The sequence below is a fragment of the Plodia interpunctella genome, chromosome 6 (assembly GCF_027563975.2).
Source record: "Plodia interpunctella isolate USDA-ARS_2022_Savannah chromosome 6, ilPloInte3.2, whole genome shotgun sequence".
NCBI classification, from domain to species: Eukaryota; Metazoa; Arthropoda; class Insecta; order Lepidoptera; family Pyralidae; genus Plodia; species Plodia interpunctella.
In genome coordinates, this window is record NC_071299.1 from 6,648,703 (window position 1) to 6,673,667 (window position 24,965).

Here is a 24,965-nt window from a genome sequence, read left to right on the forward strand (position 1 = left end):
ATTAACAAATTTCTAAACTTGTATTCGCCAATAGAAGTTCTCGGAAACAATTTTAGTGCATAAATTAGTTTCAGGGAAATTTACGATTAGAATGGATCTCCTAGAAACGTCGCGCGTCGGTCAAATCACAATCATATCCCAGCTTCGGCTTTTACGTTAATTAAATATTACAATAGTACTTAATTATGATGAGCTTTTGATACAAAAGACACTCAACGTCTTCAAACACAATCTGACAATTTCAAGAGATCTGCGAAACCATTTTAACTCTTAATGCTACATTACACAACGTTCAAAGACAAGAACATCATCACGTTTAACTGAAACGTTGATGGAGTTACGTCAACGAGTCTAATAACTTTGTCATGACTTTATTTACAGTAAATAACCACTTGCATAGAACAATATAAACTTGATTAGCCATCTCATTCCAACAATGAGAGAACAAAAAGACATGGAGACGTCACACACAGCGTATAGTTAAATTGAAATTCTCGTGTCATTTGGAACAAGTCGGGCCGCAATCTAACTTGCCAAATTAATTTATGACAACAACAAACTTGAGCAAGTACGAATGTTGGTATTTTAAGAATGCTTTCATTTTTGTCGAGTGATGTGCGATCCTTCGGCAACAGTGCGAAACGACGGCGCTGGGAACGGATAAGTTGTTTTTGAAATTAATTTATCTTTTAGGACAATTTTTGTGTAACTTTTAATAACTTCAAGCATTTTGCTCGTTGATACATTTTTTTAGACTATATTTGTGATCTTCTGTTTTAATTTGTTTGATTTATTTTAGCTCTTCCGAACGCTGATAAAAAAATAGATTTTTGTCGTTTTATTGAGAAAATTTACTAGCTGAATATTTTGCATAGTTTTTGACGTGGAGTCTTTGGAAATTAGGGACGACTTAAGAACTTATACTTATTTGCTGTAAAATGAAATAGAATTTAACAGCTTAAATAATTTGAAACCAGACTTTTATAGTTTTTACACGTATCTATTTTAAAATTCTTTAACCTGTGAGCCGAGTTGATATTAATTTATGAAATAAGTTATTTTATAATTTACACTGTGGCTTGTTTTTGTTTAGGCAGCGGGCGCGCCGACCCAACGTTAAACTTTTAATGCGTTTTTCACTTCGTTATGAAATATTTCAATCGTTTTAATTAGGCCCGAATAGGCGGCAAAGATTTTGTTACGAAATGACGCTTTAAGCTCTGAATATTTTCAACGCGTAATGGCGAGATTTATTAAACTAATTTAGGTTTCGACCGCTCTTGGGATGTTAAGAGACTTTTAACGTGGCCTGGTTTAGAAAGTGTTAAACGATTGGTTTTTTTTGTTTAACCAAGCAGACAATCAGGCGTGCGGCCTACCTGACGGGAAGTGGTCAACGAGGCCTATGCATGGCTGCAGCACCAGGAATGTCAAAGTCTTTGTAGTTTAGTCGTTTTAGTGTAGGGTAATTTGTAGTAAGTAGTAGTAAATTAGTTGACTAAAATTAATGACGTAAAATTAACCATTTTCGCGATACACCAATAACATGTATATGAATGTAATCTTATTGATTAAACAGAAAGTTAAATTAAAGATCATTTTAAAGTGTGGTGTAAAAACTTTTTCTCAAAAAAAAAAAAAAAACAACAAAATAAGGAAAAATCAAAAATGCAACGTCTCATAATATATACGATCTTAAAATTATTTGTTTGTATGATGTCGAAATTATGATTTCGTAATTAGTTTGTGTTCTTTCAGGAAAATATTGTTCTAGACTAATGTTGCCTCTAAGGGTTAGTTGCTCCAGTTAACCTTTACCGTTGAAACAGCGCCCCGCGGACGTTCAAACAAAATGACGTACTTTGCGTTTTACTTCGCGGGTTAAAGTTAACGACAAAGTTGACTGGTGCAATCCATTCTAAGTTAGGGTACGGTAACTGATTAATACCTTCACAAGAGTGTCCATAGAGTATGGAGTTCATTCGGCAACAACTAAACACGAGTACAACAACTAATTGCTAATTTATCGTGTAACTTAGTTCTAACTTACGTACAATGCTACTAGGCGTCCCTCTGTTTGCACTAAGTTGCGCCACGCTGCGCCGCCGTGATTGCAACTTAATCGCAACTTGAAGAGTTTAATTCTTAAGGAATTGCACTAACTTCATATTTGAGTTGCAACTTGTTGTGCTTAGTAAGCAACTTCGTGGTTATTCCGAGTTAGAAACATTGAATTAATTTTTTTTCCTTGTTTGTTCTACGGCATATTTTTTAACTTCTGGTACGTTGGTTTTATATTTTTAATTACATATATACTTAAATCAAAATTTAAAATAATGTTCGCCATGAAATCGTGTTTATCAAAAATATTTACAAATAATTATTTCACATTCAATACTTACTACTAACAAAATTTAACACATTCGCTTTAAACGTCAGACGATATTACCAAGTTAATTAAATTGTACGATATCTCACATAATCTTAAATTAATCTTCTGCTTGATTAACAATATATGGTTTCTCAGAATCCAAATGAGGTTATGATTATCTGTGTCATCGAAATATTCAACTAGTGACAAAGCGATGTTGATAGAACGTTTACCTAGATGGGAGTATACAATATTATGATAAGAACATGAAAATTTTTATTTTAGTCTAGGTCCATATTGTAGTAACTAAATTAAAATTAGATCGTAACTTGTTGGCTTTAATTAGTTACGTAGTTTGTTAAGGTGCGAAAAGTATCGAAGTTCTAGACATTTAGGAAGTCATAGAAGACCCTGTAATAAGCTTTATGACAAGTAAACGTGATAGTAAATAAAATTTGCCAATTTAATTTTCAAATAAGCTACTCACTTTTCTTACTACTTTGTAGCGGGAATATCGTTTCCATCTACCGTGCGAACTATGATCACGATAAGGAAGTGATCAAACCAATGCGCTCCGTTTTAAACATTATAAATAGTACAGAAGTATTATTCGACAAATTGGTATAAAAATCCACTCTAATTTAGATTTGATTGCGCTGGTCTGGTCAGTGCTGTGTATCGCCTCCGGCTCTTCTATTGTTAATGATTCCGCAAGTTGCAGACGTAACGCTCATCGCCCTGAGCGCGCAGCATAAATAGATAAATAATTATTACAAAATTATTTTTTTGTGAGCAAAACTATATTATGCATTGACCTAGTACATACAAAACTATAAGAACATGTCAAATATGTACTATTTTTATTTAACACATGCTAGTATACGAGCGTTTAATAAAATCACGGTTTAGGTGGAAACTTCCCGAACTCGCTTCGGAAAATGTCGTAAATGAAGTTGAAATTTTAAGGGATAAACTATGAACGTCTTTTGATTTTATAACAAGATATCGGTGACGAGAATACCTGAGGTCATAGAGAAGTCAGATTATTCAAATGTATATTAATATATGGAACTCAATATTTTAATAACAACAGTCTTTCAAATGACAGGCTAGTAAATTGTATTTGTAATAAAGTGTAGTTGAATGTATCATATTATTGACTGTACAAAAGCTCAATAAAGGTGTTAAATGTAAATAAATCTCTACGTGATTGATTGGCTAGTGATGAGAATTACTCCATGCCTCCAAAACAGTGCGATTATCAGTAAAATATGACGGTCGTTAAATTATCCGGATTTCCCGACTATGGCGCTCCAGCTTGGCCCTGGCAGAAAGGGCAAACCCAAGAAATGCTGCCTTGATGTCGTCAAGGATGATATGCGTACCAATGGTCTAAAATCTAAGGATGCCAACGACCATGCGAAGTGGAGAAGAAGAAAGTATAGGAAGTGGACTCTGGGCACCGACGCTCTGCTGCTGGGAAAATCGGGAAAACGCTCGGATGAGAGAGAGATAGTTAAATTATCCAGAGTTACGGTTGGCCGTTGCCATTACTTGCTATATCACAGTGGCTATAGAAAACTTTAAATTAAACGTAAATAACATCGTCGATTAAAATCTTTAGGGCACATCCTGACAAAGCAATAAAACTTTTTGACAACAAAGAATAAATTCAGCGAAGGTGGTATGATTTAATTAAACCAATAGTTAATTAATTTCCAGGATATCGAGCGATAAAATAATTAATTGGTTACGTCAAAATTATAGAACGCCAATCGTTCTCCAGTGAATAATTATTGTAAGAATCGGCCAAATTGAAATAAATTTCACTTTTATTGTTCATCACATTTATTTTTCCATGTCGGTTTATTATACGCCATCAGATTAGATCCGATTAAGCGATGATGTAACACGACAGTTAAAATTGCTAACTATTCTAAACTCCAAAGTTGAGTTATTATGACAGTTAGCAACTTCATTAATTAATGTAATGAATACATTATCATAATTAATGGGATTAGTGGAACTATGTTGTCGCTTGGATATATTCGAGCTTTCCGAGTTTTGCACTAGGTATATTATTTACTATGGTAACCATTTTTACATTTGGTAAAAATAACGTTTCTGTCTTCGTAAACCTTTATATTTTCTTGCTTCATTGATTGGATTATATGTTTGATATTTACTTTCGTATATTTAAATTGTTTTAATTCGATATGCGTAGAGGTAATATATATAATCTTATATTATTCTGTACTTATATTAAAAATTCTCATTATATTTTAACAAATATCAATGGTTATGTTTTAAATGCATGCATCTTATTAGATTCGTTGGAAGCGTCCATTATTTATAATTCACAGGTACATGTAAATAATAAAAAATCTACGATGCATTCGAATTGAAAACAAATATTTTAAAAATCGGAAATGTACGTGAGCGGATATGAAAAACCATCGGCCGGTTCGTCCGTAGAATTTGTCACGGGCATAGCTAGTAGTAATACAGATTGATCTCCGGACCCGCACCCACTCTGCGCCTAAATTCATATTTAAAATGATTTGATTTTTAATCATTTGCAAACGTTTTGCAATTACAATATTAGATTGAGTATTCGATCAGAATGTTTTAAAGGTAGAGATGATTGCCAAATTTGGGTTGCTGATTCTATGTGTTTTATTTTGTCGCACTACTGGTACAAAGAAAGTTTTCTTTCACTGTAACACTATCTGTATTGTAAAGATTAAGCGTTATATTATGGTTACTAAGACTAAACGATAACTAATTTAATTTTAATAGATTAGAATGAGTTATAGTTTTATCCTATTTATTTTTTCAATTCGAAAGAGTGATCGTATATACCTAGTTATAGGATAATTAGGTGATGAGGAAGGATTCCGACCGCCTAAAACACAAATAACGGATTTTTTATTCTCAGCGATTCATTCATATAAGCTTCCGTTTAAAATTTTCAACAACAACTGTCTTGCATGGAATTTTTTTTCAACATCTTTCTTGCATAGAAATTTCAATTACAGCAGGTAGGTACCTAGTAACAAAAATATGAGTGGGTGCGAGTTCAGATCCGAGGCCTGCATTCAACCCTATATATTATTCATGGCGCTTCAGCGGCGAAGCGGCCCATACGGAATATTAGAGCATATCTACGAGTTTATCCGGGTTTGCAAAACATCGCTAACTAAATTGTTTGCGACTTTTTGAACGCGTTGTTTATCGATCGGCCGACTAATCGGCAACGTTGTCGATGTTACAATTAGTTTTTGCTCTCATGTTGTAAAATGGTGTACCAATTATAATCTTTTAATCCATGTGAAAAATGACCTTCCTTCCTTTGACTTATTAAATACATACGTATAAAATACATGCTATGTAATAAACAGGGAAAATGCAGGTTGTTTTGCTTCGTCTGTCTATGTGTATATGTAGGATTGCAATTGAAAACGCAATCGGAAAAACCCTCAAATGAGAGAGAGTACGATATACTTTATATATATGATATCTTTTTAAAGCTAGAACAGACCAGCTGTAACTGCATGGGTTGTTGAACATATTTTTTGTCGGTTATAAAAAATAAACTTAGATCCTTACATATCATATTCTAAAAAGTTATACCCCTTTCGTGTCTGTACGTCTATATAAATGCGATAAACCCAAAAACTACTGGACGGCTTTTTCATGAACAGATCAACAGAGAGAGAGATTCTGAGGAAAGCTTAGATGTGTAAATAATTTGTTATAGTTTTACCCGAGCGAAGTCGGAACGAGACGTTAGTTAATTAAAATTGTAAGTGCATATAAATTATTGTTCCAGGTTGGCGCAGCTATGATGTCCTGTCCCCTGCCACTGCCGCTGCTGCCGGCACTGCATCCACAACCAGCGCTGGCTTCGGACTTCCCCATACACATTGGAATAAAGGTATATACTTCATTAGCACTGCTTTTTAAGGCTCTCTTGTATGTTTATAGAACAAACTCTAAATATAACTACTCGTATATGGCTATCAATGTCAAACAATAAGAACCAGTCAAGTTTTATGTTAACTTGAACCTGCAAGCCATCGTTTAAATAAAATGGCTTATTTTGCGTTTTCTGCGGAAATTATAGACATTATTAACTGGTGCTATACACCCAAAAAAAATTGTGTGGTTTTGTGTATTAGACGTATCATAATAGTTAACCTCGTGAAGTAAATAGGATTGATATAACCATTTGGTTTGTTACCCGTAACCCGATCAGACATGCAAGTAGACCTGTTGTTTATTTATATTTTTATCGTTGACACAAGATTATTATACTCGTTCTATTCATCAAACATCTATATTAACAGTCAAATTCACATACAAAAAATTTATAAAAAATGTAGCTATATATATAATATAAAAAATGTAGCTAAACTTTTATAGCTTGCGCTATGAAACAATAATCATATTATGGATTCGGTCTACCTAGTTCGGTTAAAAATATTTTTTAATTCGACATCGAGCGTTCTGTGTGGAAGAGGCTTTAGAATTTTAAATCATACAGCGACAAAAAATGGAACCTCGCTAATCCACAGCGAAAATATTCGATCATTTTCCCGTGTTTATTTTAAACCTCTCTTTAACGTCCTGTTTACAGTCTGAAGTCGTTTGCTTTCGTCACTAGGAAAAAAATATGTAATTTAATCCTGTAGCCTCGTCGTCGAGTTTCAGGCAACTTAAATTGCAAATATATCAAAGCTAAATAATATAAAGTAAGAAAGAATATAAGTTAACTTTGAAACTCCTCACTTGGGCTGTAAGGCTACGTGTATATTGCTGTAATATTACGCAATTATTATATATAATGTAAATATTAAAAATATATTTTTTTGTAATTTCTTCTCATCTTTACATACACACATTTGTTACATACAACATAAGTTTTGTTAGTTTGTAACTCCAGATGTAAAAATGAAATCACCACGTTGTCTGTCTGTCTGTCTGTCTGTCTGTCTGTCTGTCTGTCTGTCTGTCTGTCTGTCTGTCTGTCTGTCTGTCTGTCTGTCTGTCTGTCTGTCTGTCTGTCTGTTAAGCCCTTTTTCTTAGGAACACTTAAAACTATTAAGTTAAAATTAAGTTAAAACTTGTAAGTCCAGGCCCCTGGCATTGTACTATATTAAAGATCTTCGATGGGTACTTTTAGACAAAAACCTATTTCTTAAATTTATTTTAAGTAAAAACAGTCAGAAATAAAAACTATTTAACAAAGTACACATTCTAATTTAGGTTTAGTACAAACACTCAAATCTAGAGCAAAAACCGTTGACCAACTACAAAAAAGGGGAAAAAGGTCACTTTAAATCAGGAAACCCATTAGCGATATAAAAAATCTATTACAACTCGAGGAATTCGATATCGTCAGCAAACTTGCCACTAGTGTACACAGACCTTAATGGATAAATTTCTGTAGAAGCGACGTCACGGCAGTATCAATATTTGAAATGAACTTTTGCCCAATTACCTTTCCAAGTTAAACCGTCTTAATTTATAAGTATTGATTCGTAGAGACGACTTTAATTAGTTCCCGAGCTCTGAACCGTTTGCTTCATTTATTATCTGTGAATGTTGTTCCTAACGTTTTCATTGGAATACGCAATATGCGTTTCAATTTATCCTTCATTTCCATTTGTGTGTTTGGCTACGTTCCTGCTAATTTGACTTAATTAATTAATTGATATATTTTTGACAATATTACTTCATCAGTTGATCACTTGTCCTACTTCTATTTTGTATAGCTTTCTTACAAGGCAGCCGACCTATTCCAGTAAAGTTACCAAAAACAAAATACATTAATCAATATTCCCAATTACAAATTGGTCTTTAATAACAGTGCACAGTTTCCGATCATAGGCTTGTACATTGCAGATCACAAAGAGACATCAAGAGATACAGAGTAATCAGACAGAGTTGCTAGCTCTGTGCATCTGACACGATGACGGCCGACAGGAGACCTGTATCGGCTGCCGGTAATGGCAAATCCGAGTGGATTTCAGTGATACGTAATTAAGCCAGCTAAATAAGCCAAATCTCGTCATATTACTGCTATATTTTATATAAAAATCTTGCACCATTGGATGCATGAATTAGTAATTTTTTTTACTTCAATTGTAATAAACCTTAATTAAAATAATTTATTTTCTGCCTCTTTAGTAGAGGAAACAAAAAGCTATCAAAGTTTAAACAAATATTTATCAAAATTGTTGTATTTTTTGCACATCAACTACGGAACTGGTTTTGTTTATTCAAATAATATCAAAACTAAAACGAAACATATAAAATATCAGCAATATACAATTATTCAATGCAGCTGAATCGCTCATGTATCATCCATTACCACTCAAAAATCAAATACGTAGCGTTAATTGCCAACGCAAGCGTACGTAGCACTTCCGTAGCGATCTCGTAGCAGCTACGCCGTAGCAACTAATGAGGGCCACTGATACTGTGTTGAGGCGGACGCGCCCTATAAATTGGTTTCATGCATATTTATTTATTCAAATACGTATGAATTGAATCTCGCTCACTAGGTACTACTCAAATATGGCACCGGACGAAAATTGAGTCAGCAGGGGAATTAGATTGACACAAATAGTGTTTGAGCAAAGGGAAATCAGACGTCGTGTGATTGTTGTACATATGTGTATAAAGAAAGTATTCCCTCTTTACAGCTTTACCAAATCAGAACTTACGTTTTTGCTTAATAATTAGGTAAAATCATATTTTTTCTGACTTTTAGTATAATTGGTTAATAAAATAAAAGTTAAATTTTGAAATTGTTGACATTGTCTGTTTATACCACTGTATAATATCATCCTGAAACAACGAACGATTGTTGTCAACATAAATTGCTTAGACGTTTGTCTCAAACGTTACATTATTTGGCTTAGATTATCCCGGTCGTCCATTCCGGGATGAAATTTGAGGTCCATAAAGTCTCACTCAATTATGGCAGGGTTTTGAATTTCTGAATATCCTCGGATCATTGTCCGGCCGGTCAATTAATATTTCCCATCTGCGTTTCAGATACATAAATTGATGTTATTTGATATTTACAGGTCTAGTTGTTATTGCAATCCCTTATTTTATTGTTTTGAGATGAGATATGTTTTTAATTGTGTGCTTTGTTTTCGCTTGTAACTTACAAGCGATTTCTGTATGTTATGTCAATTTATCGCGTTGGTATGGGGTTTTAACTGTTTAACCGTAATGTATTTATGTAAACATGGCTTTGGAACTGTGCGTTTAAATAATCTTATATTTATCAACTAAAGAAAAAGGATGTAGGGATAGAAAAAAACCAAACATTAGTGCGGCGCAACGCTAAATAACAGATATTATCTCCGGAACAATATGAACGTCGTCACAACCTGCCCGCAATAAGCAACGGCCGTAATGGCGCCGTCCGTCATCTGTCGCGATAGGCTTGTTCTGCTATCGATGTTGATGATGTCAAAATATAGTCAAAAAAAAAAAAACAAATGTGTAACAGAATCCTATTGTGAATACAAGTTCGTCGTGTCACATGACTGGTGCTTTTTCTTCAGTCGTACGTTAGTTCAGTAGTTTTTAAGTTATTTCGTAAAAGAATTGCGCCACAGCTTCGTCAATTTAGATCATTACAGACTGGTGCTACAATGATGGCTTATGTAAAAATATATAATGAGTATTTTTTACATATACAATACAATATATGTCCAACCACCTCATCACCAGATAACGAACGGTATTGCTTATTTGTGACATAAATTATAATTTTTCATTTATTATTATTGATTAATGTGTTTATTTTTAATTATAAAAAAATACGGTCGTTCATCTTACGCCACAATTTGGCCCATATAGTCTATATTGAAGAATCCTTTTCTATGCAGTATTTATATAATTCGATAATAGCCTTCAAATTACTTAAACAGCTTAGAATTTAATATGAAGAGAACTGAATATAAATTAAAAACTACTTAGTTTGGGAACAATATGATCTCTTGTTGAAAGTCATGTCTGTCAAAAAGTTGTTGTTGATATTTATATTCGAGATAAAAATACAAGATATTTATTTTATCGATAACTTTATTATAGGCCCTCGCACTGATGCGACACCAGAATCCGTGTATAAATACAAAAAAAATTGCGATATTTTTTTAAATAATTATTTTTACATTCACTTTAGTATTTATTTAATACTTTGCGAGCCGGAAGAAAAATAAAATAATATCCATTTGATCATTTCGGCATTTCGTCCCTAAACCCTTTTGTCGCCGTATTTGAATGAAGAAATGTTTTATTTTTCTGTAAAATTATTTGCTTTTAAACACTTTGAGTAAATTGTTCAGCCTAGTGGTTTTGAATGATAGATTCGAATTATTAAGTATTTTTCTCAAAGAGTTTCTGTTTTTGTTACTTTCGAAGGAATTAATTACTATTTTTAATTAGCGATTTCTCCAACTTCTAGATTACAAAAATAAAGCATAAATATTGGGAAAATTGCTACAGGCATCTAAAATAATAATGTCATATATTATGTACCTCTACGTCTGCATTTTTCGAACCGAGCAAGTTTATTGAAATAGCCGGGGTATATTTTAAATTAGTAGCTAAAAGAGTAACAATCAATGACCGCTGTTACCCAATCCAGGGGTGACCATAATGTCTCATTCCACGTACTACAACTTTATTTTTCTATGTGCGTATAAAAGTTTTCTAATAAAGGCCCTCCAATAGGCAACTTGTGTCGTCATTTCTGCTTATTGCCTATACAGGTGACAATTGATGGGGATAGCTCTTTTTAACTGACTTTGGAAACTTTTGTCTCCCTAAGCCGAGAACATTCGTACTGTTGTAGGTTAAGCTGAGTTTTATTTTGTTTTTTATTAAAATGGACTTACATTCATATTATCACACCTTCCACTTGTCACGATGGACTTAAATAGACTCCAAATACAGTTGTTTTTGTTTATTAGTACCTACACATAAACATATTATTTTCAAAATCGTTCAGTAATTTAAAACAGAACGGTAATTGAAAATTTAAAAGCAAACAGCAAATTACCACTAGAAATCCCTTTTAAATGTTGTATTTCTGTCCCCAATCAAACATCAGTCCTGTAGTCTCGATAGCCTGTCATTTTACTAAATGATAGTCATCCATTGCGGGTCGGTCTGCGCCCTTTATCGATGGGGTTGTGAAAAAAGAACAAAAGATAGTGCATGAGCGGGAAATAAATGGAATATTAATTTTTAACACCATAGGCTGTGTAATTAGGGGTTCGCGTGACACTGGGTTTACGCACGATTCTATGGTACGGTCGGCATAAAGCTTTTTTCGAAAAGTGATCACATTTTTTATGAATATTTATTTAGTTTTTACTTGCACTACTTCCGTGAATATTTGGAAAATCAATTTAATTTGCTACTAATGTTATATTTGTAAAGTTTGTGTGTAAGTGAAAATATGTTTTATTGAGGATATTTGTTACACAATTACGCGGAATATCTACTGGATGGATTTCGCTGAAATTTCGTTTACTCACAATGTATCCTAAAATAAGATTGAAGACTTTTTTATCTCGAAATACTTTAGGGCGCAACTAGTAGGAAATATTTGTAGATTTTTTATTAAATTTAAAAGTTATCATTGTCTATTGAGTTGTTTATTGTTTTATTAATAACATAGCGCATAACTAAGACACTTTTTTTTCAATATTAAGCTGTCAACTTAAAAAAATGAATAATGAATTTATTTAAAAATGATGCTCTTATAACATGTATAGGGTGCATAAGTAAATATTCTATACTAAATAAATGTGTGATTTTAAAACTTACCTGTATTTTTTTTCCGTCTCTACACAAAAGGAACACTATGTTTTAGGTCGGGGTATTTTAGGTGTGAACAAACAAATAAAGCAAACGTGCTGTAATGATGTCGAGCTAATTAAAATTTGTATTGTCCTTTCCGGTGATAACAATTCTTTATGTTTACCGTTCCTGTACTATAATAAAACTGTCTGCTATAAAAGTTTTTTTCTTTTTACCTAACTACGGAAAAACTAAAAGAAGGGTAGTTAATGAGCTAAGGAGACCGTCTCGTCGCAACGCTAATTTTAAAGAATGAGTCAATCGTTCAAAATATTTAAAATTTGCTCTTAAATTAGCGGAAAAAAATTAGCTTTCTCATTTGTCTACTCGACACGAAGAAGCAATATATTTAGAGATAAAACATGCAAATGTTATTGAACTTTAAAATAAAAAAAATATTTTTCTTATGTTAGGCATATTTACTTCCTATATACCACACAGATATACCCAAAATAAATATCCGGTAAGTTGTGTAAAAACGATTTTCACTACGATTGGTAAAACAAAACATAAATAAGAAATAAAGTAAGCTTCATAATCGCCGTCTACAATCTTTCCGGCATTAATCACCGCGGGATTAACTCGTCTTTGCGGCGGAAATATTCGCGCCTCGGGACAACTGTTGACCTAAGCCCCAAACAGACTCGCGTCGCGGTTCGCGCCGTGGATACTCGACACTCGTATTTTGCGGTGTCCCTGGAAAAGTGAAGGCTTAGGACAAGATGATCAAATAACTTAAAGGCAAGGCAAAGAATGCGTCGAAGATATTAGGAGATGCTTTTGCAGTAGTAACTTGAATACCTAGTAAAATATATTAGGTGGCAATAAAAAGTGTCATAATATAAATTAAATACCTAACTTGAGGTAAATGTATGGATCGGCTGTTTTTTTTTCGCGATTTTGGGGTTACTCCCATAGAAAAGTAGTTCAATATCTTAGCAGAGCATAGCAGATGGCAGGACAAAATAGTGCCAATGTATAAAAAGGCACCTTGTATACGCTGCCTTATTTTTGACGTAGTTATAAGAATAAAAATAAACAGCAACAAAGTTGAAATATAAATAAATTCACGGCACAGATCCAGCTGGCCGTGTCCAGTGCACAAACTTCGTAAGTGTGGATTTACCTGGACGTACCTGTAGAAGCTTCACTTATCCCCGGCTTTGAAATGCATACAACATTTGAAATATCAGGCTTTATTTTTCGTCGAAACACTAACAAATGACAGCAAAGCAACATGTCCTTAGTGTTTCCAAATTTAAAGTGCAGAGTATTTTACATTGTCTAAAATAATAAATGACCAAAATTATGCACGTAAAATCATCGTAATAGTAAAAACCTTGAAATTGTAAACACTGACTGGTGTGTTTGCGACTACTGATTGCTTATTTGTTACCACTTGATGGCGATAAGTAACCGTAAACATCATGTCAAATGTCTTTGGGCAATTTGTTTCAAATTTATGTCGTATGGTACGAAAGATTTGCTCATGCAGAGTTATTAAAAATATATATCATAATAACAATTGAACAATAATAAGAGTCAGAAATACGTGGTTTTCCCGTGAAACTTTTCAAAACATTATGAGCATTATTTATTCTAGTTTTTTCTACTATTAATACTCTTCAACTAATGATCCAACCGAGACAAGGTTGTGCTGGAAACTAGGTCAGGTAAGATGTATTCAGATAGCAGTGGGGCAGAAGATATTTTATTTACAAGACATACTTAACATTTAAAATGATGTTAAATTTCCCGAGTTGGAGCGCTGATGTTCTGAGATTATAAAAGATTTAAATATAAATATACAATTTCAGTCTCAATATTTAAAATAATGACGTAATAACGTATTTTTTTTTCTATTTTGTTGATTAATCAATGAGAGAGTTTAATAAATAAAACGAAATAAATAAGCTACCGCTTTACATTTTCTGCCCAGAATGAACAAATGGCATTTTATGCCATTTAAGTACTATCTAAATGTCTGGGTAATTTAATTAAATAACAGGTATTTTATATATTTAGATCTACAAAAATGTTACAAAACATTTTAAAATATTTTTATTCCTACCAACAAATTCATTATACTAAACCATAATTTATTTTTATTTATTATTAAAAAAAAAAAACGATTTTCAACTCGTCACCACAAGGGTTTCAAGAAGGTTGGGAACAATGCTCCTTTGCACCATTATCGCAATCCTCTACTTATCCAGAAAAAAATATACAAAACCAACTACTCCCATAATAAATGTTAAACTTTCAATCGAATGAAATACTCTCGTATATTTGATTTAAAAGCAATATCGTTTCGATTTCTTTAAAACCCAGTTTGTTTATGTAATACCGTGGAACCAGCCACCGAGGCTAAACTTCTTTAAAGGAATATCCGATCAAACGACGTAAACTAATTTCAGTGAGCAAACTGGGTACCCGCTTAAAACGGAAAAAAGTGCGCCAATATACATCGGCACATTTAAATTGGTAACCGATTACGTCCTCGGTTTAACCGGGACATTTCGCCTTGAAGACAGACGTTTTATATAAAACCAGACATTCTGAAGATACTAGACACTGGTCTTTCATTCATACGCCACTGCTCATAATTTACGCTATGATTATAAATAAATAAATATAAATAAATATATTAGGACAAATCACACAGATTGAGTTAGCCCCAAAGTAAGTTCGAGACTTGTGTTATGGGATACTAACTTAACGATACTATATTTTATAATAAATACATATATAGATAAACATCCAAGACCCGGGCCAATCAGAAAAAGATCATTTTCCATCATGACCCGACCGGGGTTCGAACCCGGGACCTCTCGGTTCAGTGGTAAGAATCTTACCACTGCGCCACCGAGGTCGTCATGATTAGAAACCGTTTCCTTCGTCTTCCTAATTAAGAGCTAAAATGGTAGTGGCCTAGTGGTGGTTAAACACGCCTATGTCGAATAGAATTTTACGCGTGCCATAGTCACAAATTACTGTGACTGATATATTGTTGGTCTTAATCGAATACCTATTTATGGAAACCGTTATGAGCAAATCTGCATGATCTTGTGTGCGTATGGAAAATATAAATTAATTTTTTTAATATAAATGAAATATTAATTACAGAACTCGGTATAAAAGAGACTTGACTTTGAAATTGGCAAGTTAACTAGCTCATCGTGTACAAGACGGGGAAAGACCTGAAAGCCCCAACATTGTAACGATGTTTTCATTCCATTCGATGTGCTATCGATTCTCGAGCGAACTGTTTTAAAATGTGGGATGTAATTTGACTTCAGAGAAACCAGGGGTTGTAATATTCGTTTTTAGATGAATACGAAAGTGAATTCCGGTTAAATGAAAGAGCAATAACTCTGAACTGTGAACCGAGAGAGAATTTCTTCGCTATTTCTTTTAAAAATCGACAAATGAGAGTACTCGTATTAACTCGTATTTTCACTTTATTACAACATACCTGCGCCGCTTTAAATTTTAAAACTATTTAATCTTCTGTTAGATTTGTATCTAAATAGATTAGCAGTAGAATATTAATTATATGTCTACATATATTGTGTATATTCGTTAAAAGTACATTTTTCCACTTGGTAGGAAATCATTTTCGCCCTACAACAATTTTATAACCAGTGCCTATTAGTTTATATTAAAAATGTTATGCTACGTTCTATGTTTATTTTTAAAAAAATCATATTGAAAACACGTCGTGATATTTTTCTATTGTCGTTACAAATTAGATAAATAACTGTTTTTAATATAATACCGACAACAGAAAAAAATCTAATTCTCTTCACACTAATATTTTAATTTTCAGGGTCCACTATTGTCCTGAACGTCGAGCGAAGACAGTTAAAGACATTAGTTTGTTAGTGTAAAAAAAAAGTGCCTCTAATACTTGGTGTAAATTTGGACCCAGCGTCCGGCGCTATTGCTGACAGTCGTATTCCGTGAAATGGTCAAGGTAATTCAAAAATGTCTATGAATTATTCACCATTCTCAATTTGCGCCACGCTAACCCTTCCGTGTGTTTGGGCTTCACTTTGTAAATACATTTTCCAAATCACCCCTCACCACCCAAATAAAATATTCGGCATCGGAATCAACTTATTTTTGTTTTTCATATTCCAAATTTGAAGTTGTGTGTCGCACTCTTTTTAACTCACGTAGGTTGGCTATTGTGGACACAGCGTAAGTTATATAAAGTGATACGAAATGCAACAAATTGAGCATTGAATCTTACGCAGTGTAGATCTTCACTGGATATGTCGATATTAGTTCTGATCTTTGACATAAAGAAGAAATTGAAACTTTATGGACATATCCTTTACTAGTTTAACGTTCCTTGCATATTCTTTGTTGTGTTAAGAGACGGTAAATGGCCTATTTTGGGAATTTATATAAATGCTAATGTTACTATTCTTTCTACTTGACATAAATCGGGCATTTACTCATCTCTTGTGTGTTGTTACTTCTTCAGTGCTAATTGGTACGTGTTTTAATATCCACTCAGCATATATACTCATTTTTTACTTATATATACTTATATATCAGAACCCTATGTTTCAAGTTTGTATTTATATAATAATATTATATAAAAATCAATCTAGAACAAATCACACACAAGTGGCTTACTAAAATAAAGTCATTAAGATAGCTCTTTTTTGGGAATACTCGCTTTTCCCATTCACGTTGTCAAATGCCATCGACACAAAGAAATCCAAAGTAAGCGCCAATCTTATGATATGGAACATCAACACAGCGAAAAATAAAATACAAGTACAGTCAACAGCACATCAACCTACCCAAATTCATTGCAAAATCGTCGCTATTACCGCGTCATGTAGGTTCATGCAGGGTAACTTGATGGACTGTACTGGACTGTACATAAACAAATCTATGAAAAAGTTAGTTTAAACATTTTCCCAATAACTGTTAAGTTGCTGTAGTGCGTTTTTACTCTAATAGGTTCTTGGAAATAACGTTGGTAATATTACATATGCTATCTGATATATTTAGGCTATTTGAGAAGTCCTTATATCGCTTTAGCGAGCGAATATTTAGCGACAAAAGTGGAGAAGCATCAATTTAGTATTCATTGTAACAGAGTTCCTTATTACCGCGAGACATAGCTTTGATCTAAGCATGTTTGATCGCGTTGATTTCTGTCATCTTATAGAGTTTATATTTATTCTTTTGATTAAGTATTCGTAAACGTCTTGATAGATGCCATTAGGCGACTTGAATAAAATGCGACAACACCGATACGATACCGATATGAATGAAAAGCAAGATTTGGTCAAGGGGCAAGATAAATCATATTGTTAGCTTTTAAAATTGAGCGATCAAATTTTAATATCAAATTATTTTATTATTATCTTCGGGCTTCCTCGTCATATCTCCATTCATCAAAAAAGTAGTACTCCAGTAATACCTATGAAATTTAAAATGACTGATGATGATGTAGCCTTGCTAATTTGAGAAGATCCTGGTTGTGACAGCTCACTAGCTGTAACACTATTTCACTAAATACGACGTCGATTTACAAACAGCAATGGTGTCTATACATTCGAAGAAAACGCGTTCAAACGCATACTGGATGAAAAAAAATCCCATCAAATCATCCCATCAAAAACCCAAGTCTCGCAGCTCAGTTTTTCTACCGTAAAAAGTTGTGATTTGGTAGACACCGGATGAAAAAAACAATATGCGAACCTTATTAAAAGGCGGATTCAAATTCGGAACTGTCAGAGTATTGGGCAAACTGATTTTTTACGGCGCCGACTCCGCCCCCTTCCAGCTCGTATCACTTCTCGCAAACGCGTTCTTTATCCAATTATCCGTAGATAAATCTCACCTGCGACCGAGGAAATAACGTAGGAAAACGCTGCGTTACGAAAATGTTGTATTTCCACAAATCCCTTTTATTTTTTCTTTGACTTATTGTTGTATAGCGGTCGTGGCGATCGTCTTTTATTTGAAATTTAATTATCCGCGTGCTCTGTAACATAATACTTACCCTATGTAAGTAACTTTGTTGATTTTTAGCAATGAGATAATAATCTAGAGGCAAGTTTAGGAAACCCAATAAATGGTTTGCGATAGCAGTCTTAAATTTTAAATAATAAGTCTTAGGGTGAGTTGCACCAGTCAACTTTAACTTGCATAGGAAACGCATTTTATTTAAACTACTGCGGCGCTCAGGTTAAAGTTAACGTCAAAGTTGACTGGTGCAAACGGACAAGTAATACATCTTTGTTGCACCACTTTAGTACCTAGTCACATATTACCCATGTGAACACAAATTTCAATTTGGCTACCATCTAGTGTTACAATCAAAACAATTGGCAACCCTAATTGGCAATAATATCAACGGCAATAGAATTATAGTAATCGGTGAAATTTGTAGTATTTTGCGTCAATATTGTTAAATACTGGTCTATTTAACAAAGTTCAAAAACACTACATATGTTATACATAATTCGACAAATAACGTTACAAAAAAGTATTTCATGTAGAAAATCTGAAAAACTTAAGGCGAAACAAGCAAGTGTGGTAATGTGGTTATATCCCGAGTCGTCTCACTTCACAATCCCCCCTTACCATCGGGACTATACATCACTTACTCGAATTGCAAAAGTGGGTGAATAAAGAATCTATAATGGTTTGATATAAATGTGCGCAAGGTAAGCGGAAAAAACTGACACTCCATTTTAAAATTATGTGTTGCAAGTTGGCACCGTTTGTTTAATATGTGAAGTAGGTAGTGGAAATATCATTACCGTGTTTTTAAAATGTGTCTAATAAACATTATTTTTAGGTGTACATCATTTCGGTATCATAATGTGGCCGCCAATTACATAAATTGTCTGGTCTTTTCTCGTACTAATTATTTTAGATATTGTCAAAGTCAATATATGACATAGTCAAGTTGACCTCTTGGTTCGTGCCTCTGTAGTATGCACGATACATTTAACGTAAAATTTTGGCGAAACAAAAAATAGAGCTTTCTCATTTTTCAGACCTTGTAGCTAGAATGAGGACCCACTTAAACCTGTTGATTGTATAATTTGACGCTTTTGATCAACGCAGAGATGTGCGAGCGTAATGGAATTCGAAAAATTTACATCATTAAAAGTCAATTGAATTTACTTGTTTTCATTTGGAACGCGCGCGGCGGCAATCAGTTCACGATTGCTGAAGCTTTAAAAAGTTAAAAAATCGAAGCTGACTTCGTTTGGGAACAATATATGTCGTGTAAAGAACTAAATGTGAATGACATTCAATTATAGACTGTTTTTCTTTTTTTTTTTTTTCAAAAAGTATGTTACATTTGAAAATGTAAAAATACTGCTACAAATGAGTATAGAAATACCTAATTGAGGGTAGATCGAAATCAGAATGTTTACGAGTTTTAACTAGTTAGTTGCCTTGCCATCGTTGGAAATATGGCTGATTCTTATAAAAAACCGATTGCTATCACTTTGATGTTGTCGAAGGAAATGAGATCGGCTTCCGATCCGCGAGGAAGGAATAATCTTCCCGTCCGGGGTTCCGCAGCCGCGACCCGGAACCCTTCACATTTACCTATCGGTCTCAGTTGTCGCTTTTTTATTATTTAGTTTTGATTTCGATGACATACAAAATCAATTTATTTGGATAAATGGATAATAGTTTAAAACTGTAAGTTTATGTACGGCCAACATAATCGCAATGATTTATTGCTGTTCACTAAGGTAGATCTATGCATATTACCAGATTTTGTGCTAAAAACGCCCTGAGAAAAAATTCCTTGATGCACTCTGAATATATAATTAAAACTAAAAAATATTTGTTTCACACTATAAGGTCCCATATAATTTCTGTGAACTGAGATTAAAATTTAGTTATATTTAAATTAGTAGTTATTTACTACTTGTCCCATCCTTTCGTCTGTACAATTTATGCTGGCTATCTGACATATATAGATAAGAAAAATATACCCAAGAAAAATATAATTTTCCATCATAACTTGACCAGGGATCATCAAGTACTTTTTATCTTTCGTTGATCTATACCGGGGATAGAACTCGAGACCTCCAACCAGTATAGGTGTTTTTGTAATGTTTTACGCGGATGAGTCAGGAACTTAAATAGCTCACAAATAATGTGCTTGCTATTTTTAATGAGTGAGAGAATTATTAATTTAGGACATTAGGTTGAGAAAAGTTTGAAACTTCGTAATCTTGTTTGAGATAAATACTGGTTATTCGAGTCTATTTATTAGTTATAAAACAAGTTACTTTACCTTGTTTATTATCAGATTTATGAGTGTAGCTTCTGTAGGAGTTTAAATACATTTTGTTTCTATCATTCTGGCGACCTAGTTGCTGAGTAAACATTTTTAATTGATTTATATGCTTGTGAGTAAAATTTTTCTACAATTCTCCATTGCCGTGCGCTAAGGTTATTTCATTGCGATAAATTAAAATGTATGCATTCGCGATTTATTAATGTTTTAGATTTGTGGTGATCATTTATATAATGTTTAGTTTGTGTGTAGTTGTTTTACAGTTGACAAAAAATGGGTAAGTATGAAAAATCGGGAATTTCAAATTGTTGATTTATTTAGTAATTTCAATATTGTGTAGAAATTCCTTGAACTAAATTACATTGTACTTTGAGGTTTTCGTAGTTGTTACTAAAAAACTACTGAACCCATCTAAGCATCCAATAATTCGGTATTTTTTAAATTTGCTCGCGATTGTGAAGAGGACGGTGCCGTGACATAGCTGAGGGTGTCATCTGACCGGCTGGAGTGCCAATCTCATTTGCCGAATCACGGAAGCATATGAAATCTAAGGCACCGTCCTAGGTGAGCGACAAAACCAGCAAGATGCGTCATCAAATATATGCTTTTGCATGTGGTCTACGTTGTCACCGTAACAACTGAAGCATATCCTTGCATCGCGTCGTGTGGCATAACGTCGCTCACCTAACAAACAAGATAATCGAACAGCGTCAATGCGTTGGAATGCTTGAGAAAATATGCGGTCTATTTGGTAATTTTCATATTTCCAACTGACATATTTCAATTATTGCCGACAAAGGAATTAATGATCACTTTTACCTTGCACCTAGTGGATTTATTTCCTTTTTCGAAACAGGCTGAATGCTTTAGTATAATACCAATATTATACTTGAGTTGCTATTATCAAATCCACATACGGGGGCCTAATACAATGACAATTAATTTAGGTATTCTAATATTTATTACGTTGACAGATACACTTTTGTTACGCTTTTATTGTTAAATTTATAGTCAAACGAATTAACACAAATTACTTAAAATTGAAGTTACAAACAATCAAAATTCATTCCATATCGGGGATTCTTAGTTTTACGAGCAGTCAACGGTCTCTGATATTTCTAATTAAATTCCAACAGAGATTTATCAAGCTAAGATGCAGCCCTTTGGATAACGCCAGATGTCGCGGCCGGTGGCTTTGTGCCTTTCTAATGAAAGGTTGGAGAACAGATATTGGTATCTTAAATCAGCGAAACTTGCGCGTTATGATGCGGGTTTGACGACGTCGCTGCCGATTGCCGAATTTGGGAATAATCAACGTTTCCTAATTTAGGATTGCCAAGTATTTTTCATTGAGCCACTTTTTTCCAAATGATAAAATCTAAAAATATGTGTGGCTTAAGTTATTGTAAGAACTAGGTGAACTACAATTTCTTGGACTCAATAATCGTTCTAAATAATGAGAACTAAAAAAGACATTAAGATTGGTATTATTAAAACTATATTGCTTACCAAGGCAGTAAGAAGAATATTATACTTTAGCTGTTGGATCACCTAAAAAACCTTAAAATAATATCTAATACGTACCACATTGCTATTGATCATAAAGGCCTTTTAACCTAACTCAGATAAGTTTTTCTCCAGACAATTTGTGAAACGCCTCGATCTCGGAATAACGACTACACAGGAACGTAAGGAAACTAATCTATTTGAGACAATGCTAAGACAATATCTTTGCTTTACGGCCCTGGCTGGATGTGCAAATATTTGAACAATAGCTCCCCTATTGTCTAGGTCAAACTAATTTTAGCTGTGATTTAATTTTGCATTATGCCCTTCAATTTTAGCGCATCCGACAGAGATATTTGGTAATACTCTATTTCCTTATTTTTATACAAAGAGCTCTGTAAACGAATTAATATTTCGAAACATCTTAATTTATCTTGTCAAAAATCTTCTACCACTTTCTCTTGCCGTATTTCAGGATCATTATATGCATTATTTAATCAATTTGATATTAACAAACAAAGAAGCTATTAATATTGTATTTAACACTTTCGATTAAATTGTGTTTTGTACTAACTCAACGACATTTTGCCTTTTATGTGTTTATCCTTCATTTTTGTGTTTTTTATCTTCGTCTGTTTTATGTATTGTAGTATGTATGCATGTCCTATAATTACTTTATCACCAATAACTGTGTATTAATAAGTGCAGTAGACCATTGTAGACTACGAACTTTTGGGGTCTATACTTTGTTACGTATTTATGAAAATCAGTAAGAGTCCAGTGTAACCTGGTGTCTCCAATATTTCCATTGTTACTATGTTATAAAATATATACAAATTATTATATATTAATCTACATTGTTTAATTATGTTTCAGGTATGTGGTTATTTTTCTAAACAACGATGTCAATGAAAAACGAACGAAAAACGGTAAGCTTTTTTTACATAGCGAGGATCGCCTGTAGTGAGAATAGTAGCAATCGCTGTGTCGTTTATATATCATAATAGATCGCGGGGACAGTTTGACAGCATGACACTGTTTAAATGAGTTTCTCTCGGAATTTCTTCTCAGCAGTAGTCGTTCCGCTATGCTAGTAGTTTGTAGCTTTGGCCAATGTTATTTAATTTAGAATATGACGTGAAAGAGTACCTGTAAAGATTAAATTTAATTCTTGAAACGAATAAATGATTTTATTTTGATAGAAGACATAGGAAATCTTAAATCTACTCGTGATTTGGTGAGAGCAAAGTCATGAACCAAACCTAGTCTCCAATATTCGCTTGTTCAGCGACTAACAATAATTAATCAATTTAATATTATGTCGGCCGCCATTTCCATGCGCTTAGTTAAATCATTAGCTAAATAATAAATTCGCTTGCCTGCGATAAATTCTGATTATTCACAATGTTCGACAAATAATTAAACGATGTAGTTTTCGCTTAATCGGCTTTTTAGAGAACTCATTTGACTAGCAAATTGGTTGGTAAAATGTAACGTTAGGTACGGTCTTCAAATTGAGTACATTTTTTATATGCTCAGACAGATCTATAACTGATCATGAAATAAACATCAATAAATTATTTATATAGAAATATAAATCATGTTAATTAAAAATGTGTGCTCTGTAACTTCAGAAACACACTAATCTGAAATTCAATACTTAATGTAACATCATTTACACCGAATTAAATAAATTTAATAACATAAATTTCTATTACCTATTGTATAATATCAGGTTTTGTTGTTAAGCCAAGAGTAAAGCGAACATTTTCAAGCGAATGTTTCATGAAAACATTATTTTATCTAAGCACAATGCAGGCTGCATTTGTCAGTGTTTTAATTAATATTATGGCCACGTAAAGAACCGTAATTAGTGTTTAAAAGCACCGGTATTTTCCATGAAAGCCTGGTTAACTTTCCTTATATTAATTAATACCTACTCGTGGAGAGTACATATTTATTAAAATCGAAACTATAATTATTCGTTGATAGTACTCGTGAGTGCAAGAATTTAGAGAAACCTGTACAATGATTTTAAGTTTTCTGAGATTATTTTTGAAAACCTCAGAATGCCGATCGTGCCGAAGCCCTTTTACATGCTTTTTCTTTCACCTCTTTCTGTCTGTCTGTAAAATTCAAGCTAAATTTTCTCTAATTCCGGTTGTCGTCTAAATTTACCATGCCTAACGTCAGTTTCTACGACAGTGCATAAATATGACGCAACTAGGAACGGCTTAGAAGCCGAGGCGACTCCTCAAAAGGCATGATTTTGATGATATTGATAATAATGACGGAATTCACGGATCTCCAAATACATACCAACAAAAGAGTTGTGTACAAAATTATTTATATCTAAAAAAATGATATAATTAAAGACATCGGATATCCAGGGATTAATTACAAAAATTATTAAACAATACGGAATTCCTCAAAATCTGTGAAAACCTGATTAATCTGGATGAGAAAATGTCTACTTACAATTAACAAAACAAGAGGGTGTCTCAATCCAATTTACTCTATAATTATGACGTCACTGGAGAAGGATTTAATTAAAGACCTTTTTGGAGGCCTCCAGGTAATTGGTGTTCAATAAGTCTTTTGTAGTCCGAGAGCTCGTCTGTTTTACTTAGTGATTATGTTGCCAGTTTCGTAATTCTCATTACACACGCGTAGGCCATCTATGAAATAATCTACAAATGTATAAAAGCACAAAATAGAAATGCATCTAAGACAGTGAGCCTCTACCTTTCTCATATCAGCGCGTTCCCGATTTCAATTCCGCCCGAGACTGCCCGAAGCATAAACCTTAAAATGAAGATTTGACCATTTGCCTGACGTCAATTCTCTTTGGGAATGCTGTTGTTGCCTATAAGCTCTCAAGGGTTATTCTTT

At 33.4% G+C, this 24,965-nt stretch overlaps 1 protein-coding gene across 3 annotated transcripts in view; it reads left to right on the top strand.

Moving 5' to 3' along the window:
* Positions 1-24,965, top strand: part of heph (hephaestus) — a 359,023-nt gene that overhangs the window by 137,654 nt on the left and 196,404 nt on the right. For 2 of the 3 annotated variants that reach the window (XM_053746137.2, XM_064436007.1), the window contains exon 2: positions 6,204-6,308. In XM_053746137.2, coding sequence (XP_053602112.1) covers positions 6,216-6,308 — 93 coding nt within the window. In that variant the 5' untranslated portion in view covers positions 6,204-6,215. Of the gene's footprint in view, positions 1-6,203; positions 6,309-16,094; positions 16,242-24,965 lie in introns of all 3 variants that reach the window. The other variant, XM_053746143.2, reaches the window with a different exon arrangement.